Source organism: Esox lucius, chromosome 20, assembly GCF_011004845.1.
Source record: "Esox lucius isolate fEsoLuc1 chromosome 20, fEsoLuc1.pri, whole genome shotgun sequence".
NCBI classification, from domain to species: domain Eukaryota; kingdom Metazoa; phylum Chordata; class Actinopteri; order Esociformes; family Esocidae; genus Esox; species Esox lucius.
The window spans coordinates 24,852,977-24,874,065 of NC_047588.1; the positions used below are offsets into that span (position 1 = coordinate 24,852,977).

A 21,089-nucleotide genomic window follows, 5' to 3' on the forward strand; every position below is an offset into this window, starting at 1 on the left:
TCAGTCATTACACACTGACATATGCGATTTAAATAGTCAGTTAGGAGCAGCACCTATTGTTTTGCGAAAGCTATGTCCCTTGCAAAGCTTAGGAAACAAGACACTACTAGCGAACAGGCTAACAACACTAGCTAGTAGTACCATTTTGGGTACAAATGTTTTTGCATCAGACTTTCAGATAAATCATTAACATCAATAATGGAGAAAGACTTTGGCTTTATGGGTACGGATCTCAAAGTGGAGTACCATGTTTATCTCTAACAACTGGATAGCTTGTACGAACATCTGAGAGACTACACTGATTCTGAGGGAAAATTAGGGACAAAAACACTTTACCTTACCCCATGTACCAAAATTGTATCCAGCTTGGTTTTATCCATGAGGTTCTCTCATTCCCACACATGCCTACCCAAATTCAAAGTGTAGTATACCAAGTGGTGAAGTTTGGTCTTCATTATCAAATAAAAAGAACCAGATCAGCTCCTGGTCCAGAGGCATTGGCATAACTACCAATCAACTTCCACAGCATCTTCTCCTTAACCCTCCCCCATACGGGTCCAGATTGGTCTTGCCCCAATTTGGAGCCAGGTCTTGCAGTTGTACAATTTGATCAAAGACCAGTCCCATTATTGTATGATCATTCCCAAAAAGGTTAATTTCGGTAGTTTATCTTAGGGTTTATAAGTGCTGTGTGCAATAGACTGGGGATGAGGTTAAAGAAAAGGCAAGCTTATGTGAATTCTGTCATTCTTGATCTTAGAGTTATTTGGGTCATGGAGCAAGTTATTGCATAGCCTTTGCTCTGTCTGGATGGAAATCTCATTAGGGTCACTAGAACATTTTCTAAAATGTGCTGACTCTAACAATCTGGTACACCAGGTGATGCAAAAAGAGATTTGTTCAGTGTCCCTCATGATGCCCATACTCTTGGGACATGCTAGGGATTTGAGCAATGAATGCCTTTTCTGGACGGAAGTGCTGCAGTACAATGGCCACCTACTGGCAACTGATGCTGAAACGCATTCAACAACTTGTATGAACGGAGTTTCTGTAGTTGCCTAGTTTGGACCATGTCAACTGTTATTACCTGGATTTGACACATTAATTCTTCACATGAGGGAATAACTTGTTTGTCCTTCAGGAAGTGGTGTAGCCTACAGCTGATCCCTTACAACACCCTCATAGCCTCAGAGGACTTGATAACCAATGACGGTGACCTTCAATAGCACCGTTTCAAAATATTGCTTTGTTTAAAGATAATGGATTTGCAGTTGGTTTGGGAATAACCATTGTCCAAAATGGCCCAAAGGGTGGCAAATTGGAGTCATGGTCTGAATGATGACTGTTATATAGACCTAACATAGGCTTAACTTGCTTGTAGAGATGGGTGGTATACCTTCTAAGATTTTTTGTAACAAATTCTAATTTAAATATTGTCCTTACTTGACAATTATCTAATTTTCCAATTTGACTTTACATAGTGACAGTGGTGCTGTTGTTTTAGCCCTTTAAAAAAAGGCCACCATTTTGATCCTTGAGTCCTGCTTGCTTTTTGCAATCAAGATGGTGGCCACTACAGGGAGCAGCAATCCAGGACACATCTAAGGCAGGCTGCTGATAGTTGTTCTGCTTTGTAAACCACACTAACCAACCTAAAGTAATACTCCCTCAGGTTTCCACATAACACATTGGTTGTGAGAACAGCACCAGTGAGCCGAGTTAAAGCAGATTACAAGCAGACTCTTCTGCACTGCTTACTTTGAGCAAAGGGAGTCATGGCACTTTCCGCAGAAGGAGGAGGAGCAGCAGCAGCAGCAGCAGCAGCAACCGTCCACAGAAACCTTGATGCACGCGGCAGGATGTGCGCAAAAGCTGTACTGCGCAGGAATAGAACGTCTAGGGCGGGTTCTTGCGAGGTTCTCCTTCCTTTTCATTGGTTCTATGGTGGGGAGTCATAATGTTCCCGGGGTTCGGGCATACATACGGGCACATTGTGTGATGAGCTGAAGAGAGAAAAACAAGGAGAAAAAATAAAACGTTTTTTTTATTATTAAACCAACGAAATGTTTTTAATGGTTGGTGTATTCACTGGAATGACTACTTGAGTAGTTAAACCACGGTGGGATAGTGGACAGCCGGACAAAGAGAAGGCGGCACGCAAAACGGCATTGCCTGGTGAGTGCGGTTCTGAATTGAGTTCTTGATAAGAAGCCATTGTGGTTTGTATGCTAGCTGGTTAGCTTTCCAGCTAGATAGCCTGCTTTGAGGCAGTAAATGACAGTAGCCAAAATAACGTTTACACATGAATTGTTGCAATGAACAACCAGTTCCACTGACACGAGAGCATGCTCATTGCGAGTTGACCTTATTTTGTTTATTGTTTGGCTAACGTTATGCATGAGTCTTTAGACGTTATTCTTCTTCCTGACGTCACTCACTGTCGCTTCACCTGCACGGTCCAACCCGTTTAGTATCTAATAAGGTGCTAACGTTAATCAGCAGTTCATTAACAAACTATTGTAGCTAGATAGCACTTTGGTGAACTGTTATTACCCCTTTAAATAAATAAATGCTTGATGTTGTTTGTAGTTCAAGTTAGCAAGCATTAAATGTATTGAGTGTTGTCGACAGTTATCTAAGTAACTTTAGTCAATGTAGTAAGATGTCTTTACGTTTCCTCTGTATTAGGGAGGTTGAGAGAGGCGAGTGGATGTTGTACTACAGAATGCATCCTACATGTAGGTGTTACAGTAATGCTATTGCACGCGGACTGTAAGACATTCCTTAGATTTGCCCGCAGTACATATTCTGGCTGAATTATATTTTATGGGGCCTGTGAAGCAAAGTTGTTTGGTTTTCACAAGTCTAATTTAGCTATAAAATGATTAATTTTGTATTTCAACTCCCAGTAAACTGTATTAGCATATAGTACAGCAAAATAATTCAGCAGCAATGTGTGGACGAGCTGAAGTTTCAACCAGATAGAGTATCTTTCAGTCAAATTCACCCACAAACTACTTTTCTTGGTTCTTTTGCTGTTTGCCACACTAGAAATTGTACAGTGAACAGGGAGTTGAGGAACTTTGGTCTGAACATACAACACCTACACTGGCTCTCAATAGTGTTCACCCACTTGGACCTTTTCACTTTTTATTATGTTACAACATCAAATCAACATTTAATTAGGAGTTTTGGCCACTGATCAACAAAGTCCATAATGTTGAAGTGAAAATCTTGTTTTTCAGAATTAATTACAAATGCAAAACAGAAAATAATTGATTTCATAAGTATTTACCCCTTTTTAGTCAATATTTGGTAGATGCACCTTTTGGGGGGATTAAACACATGGGTCTGTCTGAATAAATCTCTAGCAGTTTCCACATCAGTATACAACAATTGTTGTCCAGCCTTCTTTTAAAATTGTTCAAGCTTCATCAAGTTGGGTGATGACATTTGGTGAACAGCAATGTTCTACTCTTTACACACATTGCATTCAGGAAGTATTCAGGCTCCTTTACATTTTATGATGTTATGTATTTATTCAAAAATATATAGAATTTTAGTTTTTTCCCCCTCAGCAATCTAAACAGAATATCCCATAATGACAAATTGTTTTAATAATCATTTAAATTGTTTAAAGTATTTGCACATTTATAAAAGACCCTTTCATTCAGTAGATTTGTTGATGCATCTTTGACAGTGATTTTAGCCTCGGGTCTTATTGGGGAGGGTGCTGCAAGCTTGGCACACCCGTTTTTGGGGAGTTTCTTACATTGTTTCTTGCGGATGTTCTCAAGCTCTGTCAGGTTAGATTGCTACACTGCCATTTTCATGTGTCGTTGATTGGGTTCAAGCCACTCAAGGACATTCAGAGACTTGTTCTGACGCCACTCCTGCATTGACTTGGCTGTTTGCTTGCGGTGGTTGTCCTCTGTTAAGGTGAATGTTCACCCTAGTCTGAGGTCCTGAGCACTGTGGAACAGATTTTCATCAAGGATCTGTCATAACTTTGCTTCATTAATCTTTGCATGGTTTCTGACTAGTCTCCCAGTTCCTGTCGATGGAAAACATGCGCACAGCTAGGGCTGACCCCATTTAGTTGACTAGTCAATTGTTTGGTCAGTAGGCTGTTGGTAGACTAAGATTATTTTAGTCAGCAGTTTCATGGCAATATAAAATCTGATTCCCACCTGTATTAGTCCACTGCTGAGGACATGGGGATGGTGTAATCCATCACTCAAAAAAGTGTGTACTACTGAAATTGTATAGGGTTATATAACAAAATTGTGCTTAACAAATAGTAATATTATTTTCTACTAAATATGTTTTCAAAATTGGTAATGTAAGTTAGGCCTAGCCTAATGTCAAACTTCCCTTTCATTGATCTTTGTTCATCACATGAGCGCAATTGTATCCAAACATTTTTGTCACTATACCACACATTTCCCTCTTGTCTGGCAGGTTCGCTACGGACTTGTTCTCCAACATGTTGAACTTCAGTAATCACATTTTCCCACGGTGGATATCAGTCACTGTCGTTCGTTCTGAAATAAGTCTCTGTTGTGTGCCGTTTAATTGACTTGTTGTAGCCTATCGGCATTCAGCAAAATCTGGACATTCATGAGGATAAACGTAATAACGACTGGATCTGGGAAGCCCAGCAGCTGCAGTGAGTCCTGTCAGGAACATGTTCTAGGTGTGTAGTTAATACTAGATTTAATTTTTCAATTAATTTGCTAAACTTTCTGAAAGCCAGTTTTTGCTTGGTTATTATGGGATATTGTGTGCAAATTAAGTAATATAATCAATTATAGTATAAGGCTGTAACTTAACAAAATGTTGAAAAATTGGAGGGATCTGAATATATTCCGAATGCACTATATTTTCTCAATTGGATGCCGGTCCGGGCTATGACTGGGCCACACCAGGACATTGACCTTTTTATTTTTTAAGCCACTTTAGTGTGGATTTGGCTGCTTGTTTGGAGCTCACTGACATGCTCGAAGGTGGGTATTTTCCCGATTCCAAGGCCTTTCGCAACACGTTTTCTTTCATGCTGCGTCAATTTTGCCCTCTATCCTCACAAGCTTTCCAGACCCTGACACAGTTAGCATTCTTAGGTGGATTTAAAAAGTGTTGATATGTTTCAATTTAAGTTTATTGGGACATTTAATTTGCTCATTAAGTCATATGAAACATTTTACAGTTGGACAGTATCCATATATACACTACCGTTCGAAAGTTTGGGGTCCACGTAGAAATGTTTTTGAAAGAAATGCATTTTTTTGTCCATTTAAAAGTATTGTAATAACTGTGTCATAATGAGATGGGCAAGCTAAAGCACCAAATAAGGTAGGTCTGTTAAATAGCTAATAATATGTTGCGGTGGTAGATAATACGGTTAGGGTAGGTGCTGTCTTTCAAAAGAAAAGCAAAACTGCACGCTAACACAATAGTTCACCAGAGGGATGGGAAAGAACCATGAGGAAAAAGGGTTTTGCTCAGTCATTCAAATCAATCAATCATTCAAATGTATTTTTTAAAGCCCTTTTACACCAGCAGTTGTCACAATGTGCTTTCACAAAACACCTAGTGTGAAATCCCAAAGAACAACCAATAACAGGTTGGTGCACAGTGGCTAGCTAGGAAAAACTAACTAAAAGGGCTGAAAACTAGCAAGGAACCAGGCTCTGAGAGGTGGCCAGTCCTCTTCTGGCTGTGCCAGGTGAACATATTAAGAGTACAAATTGTAATAATTAATATATGCATGAGGGCTGTGTCCAGAGTCTGTAAAGCATAATCCAAGTCTACAGCATGTCCAGATAGACAAGGACCGGGACAATTGGTGGGGAGGAATGGTCAGTGGAGTGGCAACAGAAATCATCAGGTAACGTCAGCTGCTTCATCTGCAACAGAACCAGGGCCTGGTAGTCTTGAGGTGTGGTCCAAGGGCTCATGCCCTCCTAAGTATAAACAGAGCAGGACACAAGGAACATTTTGATAACAAATTCCTTAGATTTACAAGTGAGAAGGTGAACTGAATCTACACCCCGTCACAATAATATAGCAGCGTAAAACCTTGGAGCTGAGGCGGGCAGGTCCATTGACACTGTTGTCCTACCTTAGGTTAGTCTAGTGAGGCCATACCTCCAATCTCTTCTGGGCTTCTTTCCTTGGAGGTCTGGAAGCGTGCCTATTAAATTATGTCGCTGCCTTACAGCAGCAAGATTTCTATTGGATGTTAGTTTTCAAAAAACCTCCACTCACAGGCTTGTTGAAGGCAGGCTAAGCTTGGTTTCACCATTTCCTCAAACTAGATACAACACATTTCCAAGATATCAGAAGAGGAAAAGTGTAATTATGTTTTGGAAGAACTGTGCTCTATTCATAACATTCAATAAAGCCATTACAACTACAACATGCCTTCCTGTGGTAAAAGTTCAATTCATCAAGCATGGCTTACATTCTCAGATTAATTGAATTTGAAAATGGACAAGTCAATGACACTAGTGGTTTCTCCTCTGATTTCAATAATCGAGGATCAGGTTTGTGTTCAGAATGCAAAAAGAATCGCAGCAGCATACGCAGGTGAAAACAAAAGGGACAAGAACATTTGTTAGGCAAAAATATTTTGGTACATCTGGGGGTTGAGATTGCCGCGCCACCTTTTTACGTTCAGAGTTTAGAATTGGCTTTTTTCCCTCACAAAACCGCTAATAATTCATTTAGCATTACGGGTCCTATTATATCTTCCAAAGCGAGTATGTAGTCTAGTCACTATTACAACACCCTAGGAAAAGGTTCTGTTTGTTTCTCAAAGACTGATATGGTCCACCAAAAGTGCAATATACATCCACAGATTTGGATGGGGTTTTATATGGTGATTTTGTTGCAATATTAACAACTAGCTACTGTTGCACTGATGGCATTATTCTTGTGAGCACCTGTAGAAGTCCCTCCAAGCAATGCATTTGATTGGGTTAATGTGTTCTGAGACATTACTGAAGAAAATCTTTCCCACCCCTTTGCAACAAAATTCATGTAGGTATTCCCTAAGCGTAGTGACAATCTAGGCCTGGTTTAAGAGGCTAATCCGAGGTCAACCCCGGAGTCCAACAGGCAGGAAGTCGCTCCATCCTCTTTGCCAAGCATCAACATGAGGGTCACCATAAGTGCTAAAACGAATTGACTCTTTATTTAAAAATATGAACATGCCATGCCTATGACAAACTGAGTTTAATTCTCTCCATTACCATTGTTTTCCTCTGATGAAGGGGTACTGGTTTGTTTTTTTGAGTGTGATGGTTTTGGTCCCCTACTCACAAATATTGATATGAATGTATGTGAGCAGGTGCCCATAAACGTGTCTGTTATATCGCCACTGTGTGGCCAATAGGAATGTTCTTGCATATGTTGAGTCTTGACAGTGTTTTCAACATGTATACAACATTTTGTTGATTTGACTATTTTTTGCATTAGTGACAGACCAGGCTTATTTTGTCAACAGAGACTCATGTGCCACGGTTCCAATGGCATTGGGCCCTTCAAAAATTGTTACATTTAGTGACAGTTGGACAGATGGTTACTTTCAAATTTAGAGCTACCTTTACGTTTTATTTTCTAGCTTCCTGAGTGAATATAACCTGATCCATACCATCTTGGATCCCACGCACACATGCCAAAGAGGGTGGTGAGTATTTGTTTCTGTTATTTTGCATGCAAAAAATAAACATAAGAAAAACAGCATTTGTTACAGATCTAGAAATGTGCCCTAATCTTCATTGTAACCTTTCTTTGTACAGTTTGTTTGATCATGAATATCCATTTGTACCACTTTGTTTAAATGAACTGCAGGTGCCACCATTGAATACACATACTATATGCCATATATTTGTTCTCTTTCAGGATTGGGTGTTAGTAAACCGTTGTTTAAGGTTGCCTCTGGAGTTGGAGCATGGCTCAAGGGTGGAATGCTTGTTTTCATAAACTTCAGCCATTGTCATCAGATTCAAGGTCTTTGAATGTGCCCTTGGATTCAGAAGAGAGTTTGGCACACCACCTTGAAAGCCTCATTGAGCATAATGACATGTCCAACACTGTGGCTTCACCAGAAAAGACCTCTGACTTGAATATGAGTTCAAGTATTTTCTCAAATTCCAATACTAGTTCTGAGTTTGTACAACAGAAATACTTTGATGATGTTCTTTGGCAAGATGAGGGTCAGCCAGCACATCATGGAGATCTGTTCAAACACACAAGCAACAGCCTCTTTGCCCTAGATAGACCAGCCAGTTCCAGTCATTGTCTCTCAGATTCAGGGGAAGATTTAAACTCCCATGATCTTAAACAAAAATTTGACTTATTGAAACCTTCCATTCCGGAGGAATACTCTGATGTTAGTAGCTGCTCCGAGTCAGATGTTAAAAGTGCAGATCCTTCTTGTGAAAAATGTAATATTTCAAATGATAAGCCGCTGGATGCAGATGACAACAAGGAAAATTCATCTGTTCCACAAAGACTGTCTGCTTCAGAGCGTGTGGTAGAAGAGGATCAAAAACCAGCAGGGAAGGAAAAGGACACATTCATGATGCTAGAGGATGAATACTCTGAGGACTCAAGTGCTCCAGAAAGCCTATCTGTTTCAGAGGACGAGGGAGATGAGGATCATCTGGATGGAGGAACACAGGAGGAGAAAGACAAAATGTGTGTGGTGAAAGATGGTCAACATGCACAGACTCCATCCGGTTCCCTAGAAAACCAGACTTCCTCTCAGAGCAAGAGAAAAGAGAAACTAGATGATGAAGCAAGAAAAGATGTTTGTTTGGAAGAAGAGGATCGATACTCAAATGTCAGCAGCCTACAGGATCAAAATGAAGGAACCATAATAACAGAGAGGTTAGAAGAGATGTATTCATTATCTCAAGGAAGTATAGACTCATTGGGTATCAATACCACTAATGTTCAAGATGCTGCAAACAAGTTGAGTGATAATACCTGTGCCCTTGAATATCAGGATTCAGTTAGGGATAATGACTCAAATGATGCTGGTGATGACTTTGAAAATGGTAGCACAGGTTTTTCTGGTATTTGTGGATTAGACCTTGGGAATACCAATCAAACCTGTTTGGAATTCCCAGAAAATCGATCGTTAAAAACTAGATTTCAGAAAATTGTAGGAAGTGGCACTCAAACTACAAACTCAACTTGTGTGAAAAGTGAAAGGGATTCCATTTGTCCAATTCAAAGCAAAGAAGATCGCAGTAGTTTTGATTTTTTAGAACGTTGCTTAGGTCTGACCAACTCTGGAATCGAACAAAAGTCCTGTATTGAAAATGAGTGGCTAAGACCTATGGATGAGTCGGATGTATTGTCTTGTTTGAAAGAGGGCCAGGCCTCTCGACAGAATATAATGCACCCAATAGAGGCACCAGACCACGTGAGAACTGGTCTTGAAAATGTAAAGAAGCCAATCCAAAAAGTATTCACTGGAGATGAGCAAGAACCCCTTGTTCTAAGTGAATGCTACAGTGAACCATTATCATTTGAAGATTCTGTTAGTTACCCCAAGGACAATCAGGAAAAGGGTGAAAACGGGTTTATTCACTCATCTGAATTTCACCACAAGGAAGGAGATTCCTCTGTTGATAATATTGAAGATGAAATGGTTTTTGAAGACCAGGCAGTTCGGTTAAAATCCTCTCTGAGTATGAGGAAACGCCTGCACCCAATTGTAATACTCAAGACCTCTAAACTGAAAAATGTCAGCAATGGATTCTATTACTGTACAGAGTGTCAAAAGACAACGGAAAGTATAGACCATCTAATTGAGCACCATCATTCTAACCACTCTGAGAACAAATTTCATTTCTGTCAGTCTTGTGGTACTTTTTTGACACATGATATTGTAACAAAGCGACATCAGTGCGGTGTTATTGGTGAAAACACACCACGCACTTCTAATACTAAACTACAGAAAGTAAAATCAACTGGGCATGATTTTCACAAGTGTAGATATTGCAGACAGACATTTCACAGACTGTGTGATTATAACAAGCATGTGCAAAGCCATTCGGCTAAAACTGAGCACAAGTGTAAAAGGTGTGGTGCTTACTTTTCACAAAGAGGTAATCTAAACAGGCATATAAGTACCAAGCGATGCCGGCGTTCACAAGATCCTCTTAAAAAACAGATTGGTAAAACTCCACAAGATCCATGTAAAAAAACGATTGATACAGCTCCACCAGATCTTTTAAAACCACAGATTGATACAGCGCCACAAGAGCCTCGTAAAAAAACAATTGATACAACTCCACAAGAACTTTTAAAACAACAGATTGATACAACTCCACAAGATCCTAGTAAAAAAACGATTGATACAACTCCACAAGATATTTTAAAACAACAGATTGATATGACTCCACAAAATCCTGTAAAAAAACGGATTGATACAATTCCACATAACCGCAATCACAAAACGGGAACTGTAAATCCAAATGGCCTCCCACCAGACAGCCCCTATGCCAATCTTCCAGATTGCTTTGTGAAGCTGGTGGACATTTGCAATGAGCATGTTTGTCGTCTTTGTGGTAAAAGCTTTGCAACCAGTGCAAAACTGTACAAACATGGATACAATGTACACCATACAAAAACTAGGTCACATAATATTAGGTCTAAGTTTCAAAACACAAATAGATTTAAGTGTCAAACATGCCAGATGACATTCAGTAATTCAAGCAATTTTAGCAGGCACAAGAGAAGATGCAATGGAGCTGAGACATGTAAGTGCCCTCTTTGCCCACGCCTTTTTAAATATTCCAACAACCGGTTCCGCCATTTGCGCGAGCAATGCATTAAAGACTACATACAGGGAAGCTCTGGGAAAGTTAACATGAAATTTAGATGCCCCTTTTGCACCACCACATTTAGTAATGCTTCTAACCGACATAGACATATAAGACTGGTATGCCTCAAGGAATATATGCACAATGAGACTTCAAGGACAAAAGCTGAACGCCAGAAAGTGGTTGAACCAAAAGGAAAAAATACAAATCCTCGAATAAAAAAAGCACTGAATCAAAGTAAGTGGGGCTTCAAATGCAATTACTGTCCGTCTGTTTATGCTTATTCTTCTGGTAGGTACAGACACATGAGAAAACATACCTTGCTTGAAAATCCTGGGAAAAAGGTGCAGTTCAGATATTCTAACTTAGCTCCTATTTCAAAACAATCCAAGGAAAGTGTTGAGGAGCCTAAAAACAATCCACTTTCCAGTGAAGTCAGCATCCAGCATTTTCCCTGTTGCTTCTGTGGAAAGATGTTCAACGCAAAATATCCACTGAAGAAACACATCCATAGTATGCACAGGGGTGATAAACCATACCGCTGCCTGGAATGTGGGAAACGTTTTAGCAAAGAAGTCTATCTTGTCACTCATAAAAAAGTGCACCAGCGAAGGATACAATGTACTGTTTGCAAAAAGATACTTCCTACAATTGGGGAATTGATTCAACACAGGCAAACACACATCAAAAGGGGCATGCTTCAGTGCCCAGACTGCCCGTCGCAGTTTCAGTACCCAGTATATCTTCTCCGACACATGGCATCACATCATAAACTTAAGCAAGAGCGGCCACTTAAAGAGAAACAAAATAGCCACTCTCCAATAGCTCAGCCGCTTGAGTCCTTGCCATCAATCAAAGAGACGGAAAAGGAGTTGGGGTGCCCCTTATGTCCAGAGGTCTTACCCAGTGCCTCAGAACTGAGTAGTCACTGCTTAAACCATCTATCAGAGTCTTCTTCAAGTCGTTGTCCATTTTGTAAACGCCACTTCTCTGCCCGCACATCTTTGGTACGCCATATACGCATTCATACTGGGGAGAAACCATTTACCTGTCTGAGTTGTGGCACACCATTTCATCGAAAAGAATATCTCCTGTTGCACCATGAAAAATGTGCACAAAGGAAGCAAGCAATAAACACTAGCAAAGAGAGTGAAGATGTTTCATCAAAATCTTTGGTAACAAGTATAAAGAAAGTATACAAATGTTCATACTGTCCTCGGGAATTTGAAAAAGTACCTCGTTTATTGACACACCACAATGGCCACATGCAAAATACAGTTATCCCATGTCCAAAATGTGGTAAATGCTATAGACATAAGCGGAAGTTACATGAACGACTTTGCAAAGGCTCAAACGTCAAACCTACGGAATCGGTAGGCACTATCTTACATCCTTGTCGAAACTGTGGGAGGAAATTTTCTAAGGATTATAACAGAAATGTCCATGAAAGGACTTGCAACACTGTAAAGCGCATGCAAGAAAATACCAGTTCTGGGAACTCAAAAATGCATTTTTGCAGGAATTGTGGAAAGTACTTTACAAGGAGTGATGATTACAATGTCCATGAGAAGACTTGCAACTTTGACAAACTGTTGCAAAAAAGGACTACAGAAATTAGGACGAGTAGCAGGGATAAACTGCAGCACAAATGCCCCCATTGTCCAAGCAAGTTCAGGTACAGAAGTTATCTCCTCAGACATATTGGGTCACACACTGGAGAAAAATCATATCCATGCATGCACTGTGGTCACAGCTATACAACACAGTCACGATGCTTGCAGCATGAAGCCTTCTGTGATGGTGTTAACAGACAAAAGCCACCAAGTGCCAGTGTTAGAGAGGTTGAAGGTGAATATAAGTGCAACATCTGCACAAAAACATTTATGAAATCCCGAAACTTAAGACGGCACATCCTAACACATACTGACGTCAAGCCATATCGCTGTAAAGCATGTGACAGCTGTTTCTCCAGACATGATCATTTAAAACTACACCAGAGTCGCTGCAAAGGGAAAAGACAACGTCTAGAGGTTCGCATTGCCAAAATAAGTCTTGCAGATGTTGGAAGAGGCTGGCAAAATAACCTGGACAATACTGATTCAGAAAAGAAACCATTGTTTTATTGCAGTATATGTTCAAAAAGCTTCCCCACTCACAGCAATATGGCCAGACATAATGCCATGTTGCATGCTGTAAGAACAGTTGGCTGCAACCACTGTGGCAGTTCATTCACTCATGAAAAATCACTTAAGAGGCATAAAAGTGTTGGTGCATGTCAAAGAATGTTTGCAAAAACTCAGCATTCAGAAACACAAAATGTTATAAGCCCACCATCTCGAGAGACAAATCGACTTCTACAAAGGATCCAGCTGCAGTATAAGGACAAACGCAAATTCAAATGTACCTTCTGCCCTCGCCTTTTCAAAAGTGGTGAGCAATTGAGGGTACACACACGTTTGCATACAGGGGAGAAACCATTTGGCTGTGCCAGTTGTGGTGAGAGATTTATCCGTAGGGACTACCTGCAGCGCCATTTGAACAAGTGTAAAGGAGAAACCCTTGACACAGTGCTTTGTGACAGGTGTGGTGATGTGTTTTCTCAAGACAAACTTGGCAACCATCAACAGACGTGTGTTATCAAATCCAAATCACCTGCCTGTAGTCGAAATGATTCCACTGCTCGCAGTCCACCTAAAGGGTTTTCCTGTGCCAATTGCAGTTCACGGTTCTTGTTGTTTTCACAACTCCAGGAGCACTTTCTCAACACACACAGTGAAGAAACAACCTCTCCGGATTCATCTCTACAGGAGCAGTTGTCCAGCAAAGTGAACATAAAAGAGGAGCCTGTGGATGAAGAATATGGTGACACTCAGCAGAGTGATAACGTCTTGCTTGATCAAGACTGTGATATACATAATGATATGATGAAACCTATTGAGTGCCCACAATGCAACATGCACTTTGGAAATAAGGGTGGCTTTGCCAGGCACATGCATACACATTTAGGACAGCACCCTTTCAACTGCAAGAAATGCAAGAAAGGCTTTTGGAACAAAAACTTCTATCGGACACACATAAGGAAATGTAGACTTATGGGCATCAACAGAGAAGGCCAAACTGACACATTAATTACTTCAGAGATGGATCCTGCTCTTAAAGAGACTGTCCTAGTTTTCAACCAAGGTTCCAAAACAACAGGCACTGGAGTCTTGCAGACTAATTTCTCCTGCAAAGATGACTTGAAAGATTTAACCCTGCAGAATTTCTCTGGAAATCAAGGAAAAGGAAGCTCTTCCACTGAAAGAAAAAATAGTGGTCAACAAATCCCAGGAAACAAGTACCAGTGCTCAGAGTGTGATAAAAGTTTCACTGATGGCCTTCTGCTCATTAGCCATTTAGAGGATCATGGGCGAGAAGAGCTGGAAAGAAAAAAGAAATCTTGCCAGAAGTGTGGTAAGACATTTGCTAATCTTGCAGACCTTGCAAGGCATACGAGAGTCCACTGGAATGAGAAGACATATTCTTGCCCAGAATGCCCACAGACATTTCACTATTCTTCTGACCTTGACATCCATAGAACCTGCCATGACCCAAATAGACCATTTGTTTGCAAAGAGTGTCAACAAAGATTTTGGACCAGTCAGTCTTTGGAAAATCATCAAAGCCAAGCTCATCCAAAGGAACTAATTTATACATGCCATGTGTGTAACAAGAACTATTCAATCAGAAGTTCACTTGTTAAACATATCAGGATGAAGCATCAAACTGAGAAGAAAGTCAATGTTGATCGATTCGTAAAGGAAAAAGAAGCTGTGGTACAAGATGACTTTGACATGGAAGTTGATGAGGATGGAGAAAGTAATGCAAATAATGATGAGGATGAAAATGATGCCAGTGAGGATAATGATTCTGACTCCGCAGACTACTTCCCTTGCCATGTATGCGGCAAAACATTCACTACGTCAGAAAGCCTTGAAGATCATCAGCGCTGTCACCTAGGTGAAAAGCCTCATGAATGTGCTGAATGTGGCAAATGTTTTTTCCAGGCAGGACAACTGCAACAACACCTACGAAGCCATAAGTCTGAATATCAGTGTCAAACATGTGGTAGAGGCTTTGTCTCACTCTTTGCCTTACGCAAACACAAACATACACATGGAAAGAGCCGTCAACACCGTTGTTCAAAGTGCCCACTCAGCTTCAGAGGGCCCTCACAGCTGGCGGAACACATGGCCAGCCACCGCGATGACAATTTCCCTTGTGATATATGTGATCGCACCTTCTCTTGCAAGATAAGTCGGGCAGAGCACCGGAAAATACACACTGAGACCGATGATGTTCCACCACTTCTCCTTCAACCTGAGAGGAAGACAGCATCCCCCTCTCCTACAGCCACTGCAATAGAACAACTGAAATATCGCTGTGGGGTTTGCAATGAACGTTTTAAAGATCCAGAACAACTGTCAGAGCATGGCTGCATGGCTGCTAGAGAGCGACCATATACATGCCAAGAATGTAACAAGCATTTCTTGCATGCATCTCACTTAAACAAGCACCAGCTTAGTCACTACCAACTACCACAATCATATGTATATCGTTGCAATCAATGCCGCATGAATTTCAATTATCGTCATAATTTTGTCAGCCATTTAAAGACCCATGGTGATGATGAGGCAGCAGCAGAAACTCTGAAGGGAGTCTCTGTGACACATTCTGGGGAAACTGATGCAGAGAAGAGAACAATTTACAAATGCCCAATTTGTCCTCACAGGTTTGCCCATGCATTGGAACTGGCAAGTCATCTTTCAGTACACTCAGAGAACATGAATACATGCAGTGTTTGTGACTTGACATTCCCCACCAAAAGCAAGCTCGCTGAACATGAGCGAAGCCATTTAACTCCTGCAACACAATATGAGTGCACTGAGTGTGGTAAGAGCTTCTTGGGTAGTGATCCTTTCCGCCAGCACCACTGTGCTCACAGGCAAAGTGCTGTTACAGACCATGAACATCCAAATTCGTCAAGTAGAACATCAATGGAGGAAGAGGAAGAAGTGGATGTTGGGGAGGACTTCTTTAATTGTACTGTATGCTTAAAGCGATTCTCCTCCAGTGGTAGTCTCCAGGAGCATCTAAACAAAGAGCATCCCAATGAACGACCATTCAAGTGTCAGTCTTGTGGAAAGGCCTTTACTTTGAAGAGATATCTCAGAGACCATGAAAGAAGACAACATAAGTTTGGCACTGAACGAGCCCAGCCCTCATTCAAATCCACAGACACTGAAAGCCAGTACAAGTGCTCTGTTTGCCCCAAAACATTAACCTCGTCACACAGTCTGTCATTGCATATGAAAGTGCACACAGAACAGGAATCTGGAGGAGAGCACCGTTGTGACATGTGCTACAAATCATTTAATCGGCTGTCTCTTCTAAGGCAGCACCAAGAAAGTCATGTTGGGCAAGTTGTGTATGAATGCACGGAGTGTGACAAAGCATTTGCTTTCCCTCATCTTCTGGAGGAACATCAAAAGACTCATGCTGCTGGACCATAAGTTTACTATACTCAAAATCCTTCTAACTAAATGTAATAAGAAAAGTTGGACAGTGGTCATAGAAACAGCCTAGTGCCTCACGGATTGGGTTGTTATCCAATTAGCTCATTACTCTAATTTCTGGTGCTGTTTGCTTTGAAGAAGCAATTTATGTTCTCAGTTACATCTTACTAGTTTAAAACAAAAAAGTAAGACTCTCACTTGCTGAATCTTGTTTTACTCCATGTATTTTCAAACAAAATTGGCCTACTACATGGTTTGTGAAAAGTTTTAAGATATATTTACAGATTTCCTTCCCCTGATTGGTTAATATCTGGTTAGAATGGCAGTTCTATTAGTTGGGTATAGTTCAAATGTTTTGAGTTCCCTAAATGCAATAACAGTTGACATTTGCAAAACACTGTCAAATGTAAGCTTTTTACAGTGGAATCCTGATTAACTGAAAGGGGCTGTCATTTATAGCTTTATGAATCATTATAGATCCAAATGTATTTGTTTGCTCCTTGCTTGTCCATTGTACTTTCTAACTCTCTAAAGATGTCGCTTTGACTTAGCCCAACAATATCAAATTTTTTATGTGACTATATTGATTAAACATGACTATTCTCAAAAAAATGAAGTTCCACATGTGTAAACCACAACATTGTATATCATGTAAATATGACATAATAATATAGCCTAGTAGTATTTGACATGACATTGACCAGTGCTGTTGTATGATTATTTTCACTTTGTTCAGAAAGATTCTGTATCATTCAAATGCCTTATCCTAAAAATGTTCCTACTAATGAGATTCTACTAATGGGCAACATTTGTACATAATTGTATCCTCTTATTAGTTGTTACTTTTGTATAAATGGTATTTAAATCAATAGACATTCACACATTTAAAATAAATCAACAAACTGGTTGTTTTGTTGTATTCTTTCTGAGAACTTTATTTGAATTAGCTTGTGATTGTGTGTTTTGCTTAAAAGTTGGATAAAATCCTGGCATACATTTGATTTAAATATGTATAAATTACTAAATGGAACTGCCAATGATAAATGCTTGCATTTGTTTTTCCTAACAGGAAGCTACAAGTAACGAACATTGTCACCTAAATCTCCATGTGATATACAGTGCCTTGCAAAAGTATTCAAACCCCTGACCAGTTCTCTGAAATACTAAATTACAAATGGTACAAGTTAGTTCTGTAGTATTATTTTCTTTTCAACACTGAAACTTTTTGCAAGGTGAAATTAAAATGTTTTTGGGAAAATGTATGCATTAACTTAATCTAAGAAACACAAACTTGTAATTATAAAGAAGGGAAACACTTGTGCCAAGTTTATTAGATTTATTTTACACTGTACTAGCTGTACTAGGAGTTTCTAGTGAATTCACTTTCACTTTTTTCAATGTTTTAGCTGTTATTTAACTAGGTATGTATGCTAAGAACTCATTCTTATTTATAGCTACGACCTGGGAACAATCTGGGTTAACTCTCTTGTTCATGGACAGTGATGGGATTAGAACCAGTGACCTTTAATTTCCAACACTCTTGACCACTATGCTATCCAGAATTAACAAAACTATGAATGCAGTATGCAACAGTTTAACTAGGATTGCAACGATACCACTATTTTTATTACTGAGTATGTGTACTTATATTTGGGTACTTGCCACTACCTAGTACTGATACCAAATACTTAAAGCTGCATTAGGTAGGATTTTCTCATCTTTTCACTTGACGAAAAAGTCAGTTATACCACGTTCCAAATTATTATGCAAATTATATTTTACACTGATTTTCCAAAATAGTTGATGCAAATGAGTCAGTATAATTTAAGTCATCAACCGTCAGAGTATAAATCAAATTTCATTGAACAAACCACTCAATGAAAACAGCATTTTTTTCCATAAATGAAAACCTCTAAATGCACTGTTCCAAATTATCATGCACAACAGATTTGGAAAACATTTTATAGGTTGTAAAGAACTGAAAGTTGTCGTTAGTTGAACTTGCAGCATAAGGAGGTCATATTTACTGAAATCAAAAGCTATTTCAATCAAACACATCTTAACAGAGCAAGTTACATGTTAACATAAGACCCCTTCTTTGATATCACCTTCACAATTCTTGCATCCATTGAATTGAGTTTATGCTTGAATTTCTTTGCAGGATGTCAGAATACCCTCCCAGGGTTGCTGTTTTGAAGGAAACTGCCTCACACCCTCAGATCTTTTGCTTGAGGATGCTCTAAAGTTTCTCAATAGGGTTGAGGTCAGGGGAGGATGGGGGCCACACCATGAGTTTCTCTCCTTTTATGTACATAGCAGCCAATGACACAGAGGTATTCTTTGCAGCATGAGATGGTGCAATGTCATGCATGAAGATGATTTTGCTATGGAAGGCACGGTCCTTATTTTTGTACCATGGAAGAAAGTGGTCAGTCAGAAACTATATACTTTGCCGAGATCATTTTAACACCTTCAGGGACCCTACCAGCTCTCTACCTATGATGCCGGCCCAAAATATGACTCCGCCACCTCCTTGCTGACGTCGCAGCCTTAAGGGGTCATGGTGGCCATCTAGACCATCCACTACTCCATCCATCTGGACCATCCACCAACCATCCACTACTCCATCCATCTGGACCATCCAGGGTTGCACGGCACTCATCGCTAAACAAGACTGTTTGAAAATTAGTCTTCATGTATTTCTGGGCTCACTGCAACCATTTCTGCTTGTGATCATTGGTTAGGGGTGGCCAAATAGTAGGTTTAACGGCAAGCCTCTGGAAGATCCTACACCTTGATGTTCGCGGGACTCCAGAGGCACCAGCAGTTTCAAATACCTGTTTGCTGCTTTGTAATGGCAGTTCATCAGCTGCTCTCTTAATCCGATGAATTTGTCTGGCAGTAACCTTCCTCATTGTGCCTTTATCTGTACGAAGCCATCTGTGCTCCGAATCAGCCACATATATCTTAACTTAAGCGTACTGTACTGTATTCGAGAAATATCTGTTTTCATACCTTGTCCAAGGCATTGCACTATTTGACGCTTTTCCGCAGCAGAGAGCTCCTTTTTCTTTCCCATATTGCTTAAAACCTGTGGCCTGCTTAATAATGTGGAACATCCTTCTTAAGTAGTGTGCTTTTAATTGGGATCACCTGGAAAACTAATCATCACCGGTGTCTGAGATTGATTCCGTGATCCAAAGAGCACGGAGACACACAACCATCCATGAGTTTGCTTGAAGTACTAAATATTTAACGTTTATGACACTTAATTCCAATTTACATAATAATTTGGAACACGGTGTATTGTCACCTATATTCATGTATACATTAATTTCAGTACATTTCATTGGGATAAGGTATTTTTTTTATTTCCAATGACAAATTTGTTTTCTGCTTTTATCTTTAGCATACTGGCCACACATAAAACAACTGGTCACCAGAGCCTCAGCATCATACTGTAGCCAACCTCTTGAAACCCCTTTATCTCCAAACCTCCAATTCTCACAAACTGTTATTTTTCCGTCTCTCTTTCTTGTCAACTTGACATTATTTGACTACTTACTTGACATACAGTGGGGAGAACAAGTATTTGATACACTGCCGATTTAGCAGGTTTTCCCACTTACAAAGCATGTAGAAGTCAAATTTTTATCATAGGTACTTTTCAACTGTGAGTGACAGAATATTTTTTAAAAATCCCGAAATTCACATTGTATTATTTCTTAAGTAATCACTTTGCATTTTATTGCATGACATAAGTATTTGATACATCAGAAAAGCAGAACTTAATATTTGGTACAGAAACACTGCAGCAGGTATTTTGGCCCACTCCTCCATACAGACCTTCTCCAGATCCTTCAGGTTTCGGGGCTGTCGCTGAGCAATATGGACTTTCAGCTCCCTCCAAAGATTTTCTATTGGGTTCGGGTCTGGAGATTGGCTAGGCTACTCCAGGACCTTGAGTTGCCATAGCTGTGTGTTTCAGGTTGTTGTCATGCTGAAAGACCCTGCCACGAACCATCTTCAGTGCTCTTACTGAGGGAAGGAGGTCTCGCAATACATGGCCCCATCCATCCTCCCCTCAATATGGTGCAGTTGTCCTGTCCCCTTTGCAGAAAAGCATCCCCAAAGAATGATATTTCCACCTCCATGCTTCATGGTTAGGATGGTGTTCTTGGGGTTGTACTCATCCTTCTTCTTCCTCCAAACATGGCGAGTGGAGTTTAGACCAAAAAGCTCTATTTTTGTCTCATCAGACCACATCAATCAATCAATCAATCAAATTTATTTATAAAGCCCTTTTTACAACAGCAGTTGTCACAAAGTGCTTTACAGAGACACCCGGCCTTAAACCCCAAGGAGCAAACAACAGTAGTGTTGAATTTCAGTGGCTAGGAAAAACTCCCTAAGAAGGTCGAATTTTAGGAAGAAATCTAGAGAGGACCCAGGCTCAGAGGGGTGACCAGTCCTCTTCTGGCTGTGCCGGGTGAGATATTAAGAGTCCAATTGGAATAATTTATAAATTTCTCTGGGCTAAATCCAGAGTATTTGATTTTACACTAGGTCAAAAGTATGACCAGGGGGACAAGGACAGCATCGGGCCCCCCAAACCAGGTACTCTGCGGGTGTGGACCAGGACCTCATCTCCTCCTAAAATTTAAAACTGGAGGAGACTGAGAAAAGTTAGTAG

General features: G+C 40.2%; 1 protein-coding gene across 1 annotated transcript; it reads left to right on the forward strand.

The window, feature by feature from the left end:
* Positions 1–1,659: 1,659 nt before the first annotated feature.
* znf1035 (zinc finger protein 1035) lies at positions 1,660–17,322 on the forward strand. Its single transcript, XM_010885004.5, has 3 exons — positions 1,660–2,175; positions 7,625–7,690; positions 7,906–17,322. The coding sequence occupies exon 3, from the start codon at positions 7,955–7,957 to the stop codon at positions 16,391–16,393; it is 8,439 nt and encodes a 2,812-aa protein (XP_010883306.2). The 5' UTR covers positions 1,660–2,175; positions 7,625–7,690; positions 7,906–7,954; the 3' UTR covers positions 16,394–17,322.
* The last annotated feature ends 3,767 nt before the right edge of the window (positions 17,323–21,089 follow it).